The sequence below is a fragment of the Grammomys surdaster genome, unplaced genomic scaffold (genome assembly GCF_004785775.1).
Source record: "Grammomys surdaster isolate TR1022 unplaced genomic scaffold, NIH_TR_1.0 125977, whole genome shotgun sequence".
Classification (NCBI taxonomy): domain Eukaryota; kingdom Metazoa; phylum Chordata; class Mammalia; order Rodentia; family Muridae; genus Grammomys; species Grammomys surdaster.
Genome location: NW_021620793.1, coordinates 70,984 through 84,713, shown reverse-complemented (window position 1 = coordinate 84,713; position 13,730 = coordinate 70,984). Strand labels below are relative to the sequence as shown.

General features: G+C 49.0%; 1 protein-coding gene and 1 non-coding gene across 4 annotated transcripts in view; one reads left to right on the top strand and one right to left on the bottom strand.

Moving 5' to 3' along the window:
* Ubr4 (ubiquitin protein ligase E3 component n-recognin 4) overlaps positions 1–13,730 on the bottom strand; it is a 110,622-nt gene that overhangs the window by 59,371 nt on the left and 37,521 nt on the right. For all 3 annotated transcript variants that reach the window (XM_028754014.1, XM_028754015.1, XM_028754016.1), the window contains exons 33-48: positions 13,499–13,687; positions 12,893–12,956; positions 11,446–11,637; positions 10,851–10,921; positions 10,620–10,767; positions 10,054–10,281; positions 9,400–9,570; positions 7,887–8,069; positions 6,984–7,142; positions 6,525–6,677; positions 5,958–6,185; positions 4,845–5,002; positions 3,147–3,318; positions 2,613–2,814; positions 1,730–1,893; positions 1,038–1,254 (exon numbers count right to left, since the gene is read on the bottom strand). In XM_028754014.1, the coding sequence (XP_028609847.1) occupies positions 1,038–1,254; positions 1,730–1,893; positions 2,613–2,814; positions 3,147–3,318; positions 4,845–5,002; positions 5,958–6,185; positions 6,525–6,677; positions 6,984–7,142; positions 7,887–8,069; positions 9,400–9,570; positions 10,054–10,281; positions 10,620–10,767; positions 10,851–10,921; positions 11,446–11,637; positions 12,893–12,956; positions 13,499–13,687 (2,699 nt within the window). The remainder of the gene's footprint in view (positions 1–1,037; positions 1,255–1,729; positions 1,894–2,612; positions 2,815–3,146; positions 3,319–4,844; positions 5,003–5,957; positions 6,186–6,524; positions 6,678–6,983; positions 7,143–7,886; positions 8,070–9,399; positions 9,571–10,053; positions 10,282–10,619; positions 10,768–10,850; positions 10,922–11,445; positions 11,638–12,892; positions 12,957–13,498; positions 13,688–13,730) is intronic.
* On the top strand, positions 801–870 carry Trnai-aau. The gene has a single exon. It is a non-coding gene; the product is annotated as a tRNA-Ile (tRNA).

The window sequence follows — 13,730 nt, the reverse complement described above, 5'->3', positions numbered from 1 at the left end:
GAGGTACAGCCACGGCTCAGTACACAGGACAGCTGGATGGACCACAGTCTGATGTCTCCTCCTTGGGAGAGACCCTAACCATCACTAAAGGATCCTCTGGTGCCCACTTGTGTTCTACCTGCCACCTCCTTATTTCCAAGGATCGCTAAGCACTTTCCTTGTTCGGAGTACAGGTCATCACCATCCACATAAACAGCAACTATTTCTGGGAGAAGGGACTTCAGCTAAGTGGCCAGTAATTGACAAAGAGCACACAGTCTCGTAACACGTGAAGAAAGCCTGGAGCCAGCGATTCAGCTCACTTAGCGGAGTGCTGGCTGGGTTCCAACCTTAAGACCACATAAACTGGCATTGTGACACATGCCTCTAATTCCAGAACTCAGGAAGCAGAGGGAGGAAGAGCAGAAGTTCAAGGTCAGCCTCAGCTATACAGTAAGTTCAAGGACAGCCTTGAATACTCAAGACCCTGTCTATGAATGAATGAATGAATGAATGAAGCTTTGAGCCAGGGATATAGCTCAGTTGATAGAGCATATGCCTCCTGATTTTATCAATCAGTCTTGCCTCCTCTGGCATGGAAGACTCCATTGATGAGGCTAAGGCGACTCCAGGAGAACAGCTAGCTGTGCCTGCCTCTCTCTACAACATAGCTATTCTTTTTAGCAGCTCTAACGGTTATTACTGTACCTGTAACCCCAGATACTCAAGAGGCTAAGGTAGGAGGACCCCAAGTTCAATGCCTGTTTGGCTTATAGAATGGGAGACTGTTTAAAAATAAAATAAAAAGCTAAAAGATGGCTGGTGATATAGCTCAGCGGTAGAGCATTTGCCTAATATGCAAAGTCCTGGGTTCAATTCCCAGTGCCACAGAAAGGAAACAAACCAGTCTCCTTTCCTGGCACCCTGCCTCTTACACTTCCAATAAAAGGAGACTTAAGTCCAGCAGGGAATCCCTCCCTAGCAGTAGAGGGCCACCTAGTGGTCATCTGTTCTAGTCACATGAGAAGGCTCCAGCCTGCCATGGGTGGCTGACTCACTGAAGAGGTTCAACTTCCTGTCAGCCTGCAGGGCTTCCTCTCTGGTGAAGGGGAAGTCAAACCAGCGGGAGCGGCTCAGGTTAAGCTGCATGGTTCTGCCAAAGATCTCGATGTAGGACGGGGCCCGCTCGATGGCCTGAGTCCCAATCTGGATCCGCATGCCCGTCATCACCATGGTGCTGCTGTTGTTACTGATCTCGATGGTGAAGCCGCCAGGCTGCGGAAAAAGAGCAGTCAAAAAATCTCCAGGGGCTTTTCTTCCATATCCCCTCAATGGCTACCTGGGTAAGACCTAATTTCTTTGAACTTCATCCTGATCATGTCACAACAGATCCAAGAGGGAGAATGCCAGGTTCCTCCCCGAAGCTCCAACGATCAAATGGTACCCTGTGCTCAAGAACCCTTCTAAACAGTGGTGGGAAATTAGCCTGGGGGACTCAAGACCTTCAGCACATAAAAGAAAGTTGATTTACTCAAGGATCATTTGACCAGAAGTGAGCAATTTCAAGGACATATTCTATGTCTGATTCTAAAGGAGGATGTGCAGTCAGCCCGACCTCTCGATGGTGAGAGGCCTCTTTGCCTTGGATGTGCGAGGCCCTGGGTTCAACCCTCCTATTGAGGAGACAGGCACACCTTGTTCAACAACAAGAGTGCCACCCACAAAGCGAGCCAGCCCCCATGCTGCTCACCTTGGTGTTAGCCACATACATGCCGGTGGAGTTCAGCCTGTGCTTTATTTGCTGTGCATTGTAGACTTGCAGGAGGTCGTTACCACCAAACTCCACATCTGTTAGCTGCTGGTTGTGTTCAAAAAAGTCAATGGGGAACGTCACCTGGCTGGATGTGCGGGCTGCTGTGGGTACAGGACCAGATTGCCACAGAGCATTAATGTACAGTCTCAGCACGTCGGCTCTCACTCCAAAGCTCAAGACTAAGCCCGTGCTGACACTCTCTGCTCTAACCAAACGGGACTCTATTATGATGATTACTCGAGGTCAGCTCTCCAGCATCCCATCCCTAACCATGTGACCCACTACATAAAACCTGGTATCAGTATGGACTGGACAGTTTACAACACAACAGAATCTGTTTCTTTACGGTACAGTAAGTTACATCCTCATCTCGAACACAGAAACTCCAGAACAAATGTAAGGAAATGTGATGATGCCTGCAATCACTCAGCCAGGACCATTCCTAAACATCATGCTTCCCCTTCTTCAAAGAGTACTCTCCCAGCCAGCAGCAAAACTTTTCATGTCCACACTATCTGCTGGAAATTGCTCAGCTGGAGGAAGCTACTCCAGCAGTCATACACACAGGGAAACCACCTTCCCTGACCCCAGAGAAAAGCCAAAGCTGAGACAGCGCTCTATGGGACACCTAGAACAGCTGGCTCAAAGTGGGCAGCAAGCAGTGGTGCCACAAGGGCCTACTTCAGAAAAAGGGCTAGGACTGACCTCTGACCTCATCAAGTACAAAGGCAGGAAAGCCAGTTCTAACCAGCACAGGGCCTACTCTGTCACTGTATAGGAGACTGCTGAGCCCATGCCCATAGAGTTCTGGGGGCCTTACTGATTGTAGCTGTTTTGCGCTTTCGCACAGGTTTCATGATGCTGATGACACTGCTGGGCTGCAGAGCCGGCTGGAGCCAGTAAGAGGTGTTCTCCACATTGGCCATGTAGATGCGCAGGCTGCCGTCCTCGCACAGCAGGATCATGGTTGTCCGCTGCTGCTCATTGCAGGCAGTGTGCCTGATGGCAACCATGTCTTGGATCTAGGAGGAGAGGACAAAGTGGGAGGGAGGGAGAGAGGGAGGGAATCAGTTCTCACCCATGTGGCTCAGGCCCCACAGAGGGCCCACGTGCAAAAGGCAGCAAAGGGCAGCAAAGGCGCCACCTATAGAGAGACAGCTTTCACTTTGTTTCTTGAGATGGAGGCTCAACATGGAGCTTAGGCTGGCCTCCAAACTCTTCAGCCTCCTGCTTCAGCCTCCCCAAGGGCTAGAATTATGGACTTGTGCCACCATACAGAGATGGAAAACTCTTTTCCAACCGCCAGAGACGGCCCAGATTCTTAGGTTAGGAACCCTGGGGAGAGGGCACTGACCTTTGCTTTGGCAGGAAGAGTCTTAATCTCCTGGATGAGGAAAGTGTCTGGCTTCACCATGACCACCAGAGGCACGCCAGTAGTTTGCTGAACACAACACACCAAGCCAGGGTGGTTCATCACCTCAGACCACTGGCAAAGGGCAGGAGAAGTCTTACTGCCACCATTGGAGCTGCAGACACCCAAAGCGGATACAGTGTCACTCCTCATTGTCCAGTTCTTTCTTTAAAAGACTGTCCTAGCACAGCAGAGCCAGCCCCAAGGGCATGAACGAGGGACAAATGCCTTCCTCTCCAACCCCACCCCCACAGCCATCCCTGGCTTCCTCCTCACTACTTGTCACCTGAGCAGCACAGTGGAGCTGGAGTCACCACACGACAAGAAAGCAAGAGGGCTGGCTTTGGCCCTTGCAAGCTACAGCACTGGGTGAGCTAGCCTGGGGCACTGCTGGTGAACTTGCCCTTGTGGTGTAGGTGTAGGAGAGCTGGCATTCTGACCAACCCAGCTACCACCCAGGCCCAGATGCAGGGCTTTGAGTTGGCCTGCCCCAACATCTACCCCACCTATGAACTGCTGGAGTGCATGAAGGGGCTCCATGACATAAAGCAACAACAGGTTATCGGAGGAGTCCCAGTAAGGTCCCAGCATTGCTGGGGCAGCAGAAGGCAGAAGCCTGGAGTGGCAGATCAACGACTCACTGCAATGAACATTTGCAAGAGATGTGTGGACAAAGGGTGTGCTGTGGGACACACGGCAGCTTCGCACTGAGATGCTTTTGTTATTATTGCTTTGGGTTTTTTTCCTTTTGCTTTCTTTTGGGGGGCACGTTACAAGGGCAAAGGGCAGATCCAAAGGGGCAGGGAGATGAGTGGGACTGGAGAACATGATGTGAAATCCACAGAGAATCAAAACAAAGTCAAAAAACCAAAAAACTCAAAACTGCCCTATGTAACTCAAAATAGAACCCCTGGCCAAGAGTTCAGATGTGCCCTGGGTTAGTTTACTATGAGCCAGGTGCATGCTACCATCACTGAATGTATGCCCCAAGAGTCCTCACGGAACCTTTGCTGCTCAGAATCGGTGAGCTTTCAAGTCTATTAACTACACAAGGCTGCGTAAGATGGAAGGCATGCTACGGTTCTCCTGTCCATTTGACCCTTAATGAAAACCAGGTTCATTCTATAGATCTGAAATAGCTCTTCAGTGGCGGCTAAGGAGCAGAAGAGACTCTCAACCCCTTCTTCCCATCTCTAGCATCAGGAAAGCTGACGAATGTCCTTACTTGCCCAGTTCTAGCCATCCCACCAAGACTGATGCCATGTCCTGTTTACCAATGGGGCAGAGGAAGTGTGAGCTTCTCAGAGAGGCGAACTGAAAGGACAGGGTGAGTGCTCGACTACACTGTCTCCTCCTTCAAATCCGGTAATGGTTAAAAGTCTTGACTACAGGTTGTTTTCTTTCTGTGTAACAGCAAACTCCCCTGCCCTGCAAAGGCTACCTCTTACGGTCTGGGGTCTCCATGGTAAAGAACAAGCAAGCAGGCTTGCCAACCATGGTGACTATTTGTCTTTAAAGATGGAAGTTGGCATGTACAAGCAGTGCAGGAAGCAGTACTGGAGAGGAGAGGGATGAGGATGAGAAGGGAAGGCAGAAAGGCCCGCTGAGCAAGGCTATCTGGAAGGCCAGCACCTCTCTCACCTTTTGATGTTGATGGGGAAGAGCTGCAACACCTCCAGAGTGCTCCTGCTGACAGTGGCTGCAAAGGACTTGCCCTGACTGTAGCTGAAGAAAAGCATCTGTAACACGTGTGAGTAGTACACAGACACGCCACCACCTGCCACCTGGCTGTTACTGTCCTGTAGGAGCAAAGACACACATATGCAGGACTTCACTTACTGGCTGGAACCTAGCTCCTGCCACAGAACCTTAATGCATCACCAGGCATGAGACCCCTAGGAGCGGGCCTCTCAATGACAAGTGGTGTGACATACACATGTTACAGAAGACTGACCAACAAACATGCTTACAAAATACTATGTTATCCCAAGTTACATTTTTAGCTAATGGAGTATGGTGCTGACAGGCAGTTTAGAGAAGATAACCCTGGCTAAAATCGATAATTAAGACATATGCCTCTCCCAGGAAGAAGACAACTCTGCCAGGTAGGCAGGATGGTGAACAGCCACCTGGGAAAAGCAGCCCTGATCTGTCTCAGGATAACTAACAATAAAAATTCTGTACTGTAAATCTCCTCCATCCGTCCAAACAAGCAAGCCTTGGGATGTATGTCTCTGTAAAACATGTTTCGTTGCTCGACGTGTAACTTGGGGGTATGAAACTATATAAGCTCATGGCAATTTCTGTTCAGGGCTGGTTCCCTTTTGTGCACTAGCCAGAACTGGTCATTGTGGATATTATTTGATAGTTTTTTTGAGCTAGAGTGACAGCTCGGGACCTAGGTTCAATTCCTGTAACTCCTATTCCAGAAGATCTGATCCTCTCTTCTAAGCTCCAGTGGTGGGACACACGTGCACAGTCATACATGCAAGCAAATGCTCAGACACATAAAATAATACTGAGAGACACAGTAACCCTGTTTACAGATGCTGAGAAGAAAGGACTTTACAGTCCAATTGCCTTAGTGATTTGGTTTTCGCTATGAAGTAAAAAGAAGCAAAGAGCACATGTGTGTGCACACACAAGAAAGAGCACATGTGTGTGCACACACAAGAAAGCAAAAGAAAACCAAAAGGGGACAAGACAGGAGTTTCTCAACACATTGGACATGGAACAGACGGATGTGACTCTAACCTTCAGGTCCTCGTGATTTATTTCCAGCACATTAGTGACATAGAAGGGGCCCTGCTGGGCACTGCTGGCCTCCTCCATGAGTTGTGTGTACATGTACCCAGCAGAGGACATGATGACAATGATGTTCTTGCCTTCCTCATTGAAAAGGAAGGTAACATCTCTTATCTTTGAGCTTGGCAGGAGGAAGTAGAAGGTTGGACTCAAGGCATCAATAGACAGGTCGTAAATCTGCAGGTTGACAGGAGAGGGAAGAAGGATAATCTTTCAGTCACACCCCCTACATACATATGCCAGGGAATTCTAAAAGCTACAACTGTAGGATGATGGCCAGTCACCCTCCTCCGGTCAACAAGCCCCACTAGTAAGGCCTTAAGCATTACAGCGCACATAAAAATAACTGTTTTCCAAATTCTTCAAGGAGTGAGCAGGAAAAGATACACAAATTTATAACAAGTAGTCATAAATGTGTACAGACCCAAGTCCTACAGACACGTGGTGTCAACCTACTCAGCAACATAACAGACACTAGTTTTTAACTCCAGCGTTTAAGAAAGAATGAAAGCAAACCTTGACAAAGTCTGCAGTGACAATGGCTAGCTCAGTCTGTGAACCAGGGAGCCACACAGCCTTGATGATGAAGTTCCCTGTTGCCAACTGGGGGTGTAACACTAAGTGATCGGAGACGGAACCCGAGCTACTGAAGGTGAGCACGTGGCAGTCCTGGACGAGGGTTCAAGAACACAAGAGTTAAGTGGTGACTGGTACAGTGAGCTAGTTCTTTCTGGGCTCCACATCTCCCTTTCCCCTAATGTCTCTGGCCCCCAGCTTGCATTCAGACTGCCTAGACACTCCGGTTTCCAGAACACACAAAGATCAGAGCAACCAGAAGACATGAGTGAGCTCAGAGAAAGACATCTACGGTCCAGTAGCCTTCAGCTCTCAGTGAGGAGATGATGAAGCCGAGGCCAGGAAAAGACATGGCCAGAGCTCACAGCTCTGGGACTCAGTCCTGCACTGGATCTTTACCTTGAGCCCACATACTGCCAGGTAGTCCTCCTTGCAGGGGTTTCCAGTAAGACTCAGCACTGTGAAGGGAACTGGGGCAGAAGCCAAGCGGGTTAGAGTCAACTTCCTCTTACTGGAATCTGCTTGCTTCAGGAGGGCTGAGAGCTGCAGCACTGTGATCTGCAAAGAAGACACAACCTGCTGAGGCCCAGACCCGACCAGGGCAGGGCCTCGTGGAGTCTAGGGTAGGCAGTTAAGGAGGCTCCCTTGGGAGGGGTGTGAGTCACTGCCTTGCTTTGTAGATTTAGTCTCCTAGAAAATCTGTAGATGAGGTTCAGCCTCTACTTCTCCCCAAAAGAAAGACATGGAAGTCATTCATTCATCCCTTTCTCCCAATGAGGACAAAAAAAGGCAAGTAATGAAACCAACTGCTCTGTGCAGAATCCTCTCATAACATACTTAATGCCTATGCACTACTGCCTTCAAGCATTCCAGAAAGCACTTCCTGGATCAGCTGCTCTAAGTACTGTCCACATTGTCAGTTAAGGTAAGAGGCAAGAACAGAAAAGACGTCTAGTGTTCCCCAATTGAGCATCTGCATCCCTGGAGCAGGAACTACTAAAGAAGGAACACTGACTTCCTAAGAAGACTTCTGCCTCTCAGCTTGTAACTTTCCGTGTCCAAAAATGGGCACGAATGGGAACTAAGTTGTTCTGAACACCAGCCAATCACTGCCTTTGCCAGAGCCTTTCCCAAGTCATCTCAGTTCTAAGGATAACCAAGAGACTCAGGTCCAAGCCAAAAGGTTTAATGAGATCAGTCTTGAAAGCATTCTCAGAAGCAAAGAGTGGGTGTTTCCCCTCAGAGGGCCAATCTGAGCACAGTCAGATCCTAAAATGAATGGAAAGGAATCATGGGACCTACCTTGCCCTTCTCATGGCTAACAGCCAAATGCTGGCGGCGCCCATGGGGGGAAGAAAGCACACACATAGCCACCCGCCTGAGCACGTGGGCACTGATCAGCTGCCGTATAGTCTGGCCCTGGTCTCCGCTGTAATTCATCCGAACGTTCTCAAAGGCACCTTCCTGTGAGCCTAAGGTGGGAACCTGGCAGAAGGGAGAAGCAGATAAAGTATTGGAGAAAGCAAGGACACTGGCTGGACTCACCCACTGTCACCTGAGGGGCAGTGCAGCCTTCAGTCATTGAGCAGCATCAAATCTGGGAGGTGGGGCTTTGTGAATCTGATCGATATGCATGCATATAATTCTCAAATAATAAAATTACTAACAACAAAGGAAAAGTAGAAGGGCACGGTGGCAAAAGCCTTTAATCTCAGCACATGGGAGGCAGAGACAGGTGGATGTCTGAGTACCAGGCTAGCCTGGTCTATATAATGAGTTCGGGCCAGCCAGAGCTCAAAACAAGCAAGTGTTGGACTTCAGCCTGCAGTCCACTGTGCTCAGCTGATTACAGTCTACTGCTTCAGTCTGCTTACAACCACAGGGTCAAGTTCTCATGAGAGTAAACTAAGTACCGGCTATTTTCAAATGTTAAAATGTATTTTCACTTATAAAATGGTGATAATGATAAAGAATATTTTCTCTTCACCTGGCAAAAGTGAACTTGGCAACTTAGTGGGTCACCAACTTCCATCTTTACTTTTGATGTCAGTATTTAGAATCTTAAAAGCCCTGCTCTGGTGTGTGTCCACAAATGTACCGGCCAGAGCTCACCGCCTAGGACTCAGTCCTGCACTGTCTGTACCTTCAGCCCACCCACTGCCAGGTAGTCCTTCTTGCAGGGGTTTCCAGTACCACTCAGCACTGTGAGTACAACTCACAGGCAGACTCACGCTCTCCTAGGCCCCTTCTGAATTCCACCACAACCACGCTCCTATCTATTCCTTCCCCTCTGGGAACTGCCTCTGTCTCTGCAGCTCAGGAGTCTGAGGTGCACAGCTGAGTCACCAGCCCTGAATCACATGACTGACAGGCTGCACCCTGAGCTGTAAGAATAACTGAAGGAAAGCTGTCTTCAACTCAGGCTGGAAGTCAACAAAGGATAAAGCTATTTTTGCAAGCTACTGAGCCTTAGGAAAGAAGACACAGCAAGAGGCTTCCGATTATTCAAGGAAATTTCAGTTATAGTGCCCACAAAATTGAGTTCCTCACATCTTAGGAGTTCATCAGCACTCACATGCTTTAATAAAAAGAGGACTTGATCGCTAACTACCTGGACTCTATCCGCATACCTCATCTGTGAGTTACTACACTGCTCAGAGTACAGTTGAGGAAGGCTCTGACCACAAATTCTAGGCTCTGCATGGCCTATGACCCACTGACTCTAAGGCTATTCCTCAGTCACTGTGGCAAATATCGGGACACCATGACACACAGGTTGTACAGTCACCAAACCTTGCAACCCTGACATACTCACCATCAGCTGGTCCGTCATCTCCACAACCTTGTCCACTGTATGCAGTTCACTGAGGGCCTGCTGTGCCCGGCTGCTGCTCCCCACGGCTGAAGCCTGCTGAAAGTTGGTCTGAATGGCATCCATGAGGAAATTGAGCATGTCTAACACGAGAGGAGCGAAGGAGAAATTGGCCTGAGAGAAATCGAAATACACAAGTGAAAAAAACAAAAATAAATAAAAAAGAAAGAAAAATCGCGGATCATATGCAACAATCTTGACAGTCACTGTCTGGAGCAGAGCACAGCCCCTCTCCAGAATCCCAGCTCTGACAACAGTCAATGATAGGACTATTTCTAAGGCAAGGTCCCACAGGCATCCTAAGTCACTCAAGGCACCCAGCATGTTTGACTACCTCTCCTATGCATACAGAATGGAGAAATAGGAAATACAACCACTCAATGGGTTGTGCATTCTGGGCTCAGATAAGAATTCCTGGCCAAGAAAGTATGTTCCAGAGTATCACTCCCACTCGCTCTAAATCTTTCTCCAGAGATGGGCAACACATGCTACTTGCATGCACACTGCATGAATATGAAAGAAAACATTGGACTACCAGGGGAGGATCCGACCTGCTGGACTCTGTTCTGTGCGCCAGTGCCCAACAGGAAGCCCCACCTGATTTTGCAGCTCTTCACGGCACCCCTCAACTGTACGGCACAGGCTGCTCTTCTTGGGCTTCTCTTCATCAGAGACCTTTCCATCACTGATGGTGACCTTGGCCTTGTCGGCGGGCGAGGTGCTGGCATGGCGCACCAGACTCTCAGAAACCCTAGGTTCGCTCTGAAACGCTGACTCCTTCATGGTAGAGCTCATGCCACTGCTAGGAGTTCGCTTCACCAGTGCCTGGAAACAGAGACCATCAGCGTCCCTATGTTCTTGCCACAGTCAGCTGAGACACTGCTGAGCTATACATGCACCTGTGATCCAAAGCCAGAACCGTGAGGCTCACTCAGTATCCATCTTCACTGGCCACTCAGAGCGTCAGGCCTGACCAAGCCATGAGGATGCTGCTTTAATGCTCTAAGTGAAGTGTCTGGGCCACAAAGGGACTCATCCCCAATAACACAATGACAACAAATGCTTGGTCACACAAGCTGAGGTGGGACTTTTCTGGTCTACCTTAGCTATTCCTGTATTATAACAAGTCGCCCATGTGACAGTGTGAAGGGCCCATCACTAACCAAGCAGCTGCCATCTTCCTTGGCTCCACAGTCACAGAAAAAGGAACCATATTTGGCATAGGAAATCTCATGGTCCTTGTGGCACACCTTCGCACATACTGTGCACACACCCACCCCATCCACCATCTTACAGGTGTGACAGTGGTACCTACAAGGAACAAAAATCAGCAAGCAGTAAGTCCCATGTAACAACACTGGAAGCCCAGCCATCCTCACTTTAAAAGAACTCACCAATGCTGGTTCATAAATTCCTTCTGTGTGATGGTGAAGGTGCAGAGTTTATTGCAAAGAGAATCTTCATCCTTTAAAGATTAATAGGTCTTTTTAATCATAAATGTCCCTTTCCATACAGGGTCCCACAAGAACGCACCTGCTCCAATACTCCATGGAGAGACAGCCTGGTCTAAAGGGAACCTGCCCTGATTTGAAACAGCCACCTGTCTGAAAGCCTCCTACAATTTCAAGTGTTGTCTTCTGGTTTTGTTGACAGACAAGAAAGGGTTCGGGGGAGACAGACAACAAAAACCTCATTACTTTCAAGAGTCCCCCACAATCCCTCCCTAAACTTGTATGGGATGAAGCAGAACAAGTAACTCCAGAGAGAAGAAAGGCAATCTTATTGAAAAGTTGCTTCAGCAGGGGACTGGCTCTGTGCCTGCTCTGCAGGCCTAGAGAAGCACAACAGTAGACTCTTACATCAGCCTTGTGAGCAGGAAGGAAACAGCAGGACTCAACATCCTCCAGCCCACCAAGGGAGGAAGAGTACCAAAGCCTCAAGCACACTGGACAGGCTGAACAGCCATTCCCTTCCCTACTTAGCACTTACAGAGTCCTCAGCCTGGGAGTCTTCTTCCTCCACTGCTAACTCTTCCACCCAGTCTGAATCCACCTCAATGGCACGCTCCTCCCCATCCACTGACAGATGGCTTGGTCCTTGACCATTACTCTGGCTCAGAGCATTTGTGACGTCAGCCAGGTAAGACATAATATGACATGTGCATTCCAAGACCATCACATGCTGCAAGAGAAGACAAGGAGGCTTTAGTTCTCATGTCAAGCACTTTCTAACAGGGCTGGAGACCAGAGGGCAGTATCAAGGCACAGAGGGAAGACGGCACATCATACAGCCCCCAGCTCCTACCACGCTGCACACTGCAGCTCAGAGAACTACAACGATCCTGTGGACTTGCTCGCTCTTCAGTGTTAAGTCTGAGTGAATCTGAAGAATGGAGAGAGATGCTGAGGCCCCTCAAGACAAGACTGGCTTGAAAGGGTCTCTCAACATTCTCTCTGCCAGAGACCTGCAAACCATAGCAGGCAGTTCTCTATCTCGCTCAAAAGCCCAGTGGACAGAGGCTAGAGAGACACTCAGTAGTTAAGAGCACATGGTGCTTACAGAGGACCCAGGTTCTGCTGCCAGCACCCACACTAGGTGACCCTGAACTGCCTGTAACTCCAGCTCCTGGGGATCTAACTTGAGCTCAAGCCCACATGAGCGTGCACACACACCAACACACTTCACAAATAGAAAGGTGGACATGGTGGCGCACGCCTTTAATCCTAGCACTCAGGAGGCAGAGGCGGGTGGATCTCTGAGTTTAAGGCCAGTCTGAATATATCAAGTTCTAGGGCAGCTAGGACTACAAACAGAGACCCTGTCTCAAGTCCCCCATCTTCCCTCCAAAGGTTTAGAAATGAAATAAATTTTAAATAGTTGCATTAAAATATCAGCAACCATTGATAGTCAAATATCAGGCTCAGATTTCTAAATTCCCAGGAGCCCTTTTACTCTGACAAATGGACAGTAATTAGTAGAAAAGAGGGAAAGTACTTACTGGGGTTTTGAGACCAGAGCCTGCCCTCAATCTAAGCACCCTGCTGGTTTGTGGGTTGGGAGTCAAGGAAAGAGCCTGACCTAGACTCTGTCGTCCTCAAGCCCCTGTGCACAGACCAGAGCTCAACAAGCACACTGGGCTGAGGATGGCGCCTGCGACCCCAGAACACTGACCCAAGGCGGCAGCACAGAAGCAGCTCAGGCAGCACCAAGTCCCTGTGCTCAGGAAGGACTCTGCCGAGGCCTTGTTAGAGCGTCACCTCCTGAGACTTGCATATGGCCTAAAAGAGGCAGTCAACAGGCCTGCTTTACCAGGTCAAATGAGGCACTGAGGTTCTTGGCCTTGGCTTCTGTAAGCCAGAGAGACACAGAAGCTACAGCAGAAAGAGACTTCTCTCTTCCCCGGGCCCCTGCCTTCCGCTGTCCTCATTTTCCTTACCTTTCCATGCATTACATTAGCATTCAGTTTCTCAACCACATTCTTCTGTGACAGGTATTTCTTGCTGTCCCAAAGGAAAAAGAGAGAGAAGTCACGATCATGTGAGGCTCCAAAGGAAGGACACACCTTCACAGGCCTCCAATCAACTTGTAATACTATGAAGGGAACCAGTCTGTTTAAGCAGCATGGAGTTGACATGGCTTGGATTGGTCTGGTCTTAGGACCAACAGTAGCATTCTGTACTGTTTTCCAAGGACTGAATAGGAAACTCCACTAAAGCAGTAAGGACAGCTAGGCGTGGTCACGTGCCTTTACTTCCAGCACTGGGGAAGGGAAGCTGAGACAAGGACTTTGAGTTTGAGACTACGTGAGACCCAGTCTCAAAGGAATATGTGTGTGTGTGTGTGTGTGTGTGTGTGTGTGTGTGTGTGTAGGTAGGCAAGTAGGATGAAATAAACAGAGTGGAGGTTACCACACAGCTAGCTAGTCGTTCACAAAGAAGTATTAGGTTTACTTTATCCTAAGTCTGACTTATGAAGAAGTAAGCTGCAACGACCCTTCCTTCCTCTAAGTACAGAACACTAATACAGGCGAAGTCCTTCTTACCATCTGCCCAGCCAGTCCACAGCAGCATTGTGAAGCTGAAGGTGGCCAGCTCCCTGTCCAGCACTGGCTAGAGTGGCCATCACAACCATGAGCTCAGGGAAGCCAGTCCCATCCCCGTTCGCCAGCATATCTGTTGCCATGGGGGTCAGAGTGCCCAGAAGCACAGCACACACACCTTCTCCAACTTGGCTAGGTTAAAAAAAAAAAAAAAAGAAGAAGAAGGTATTCTAAG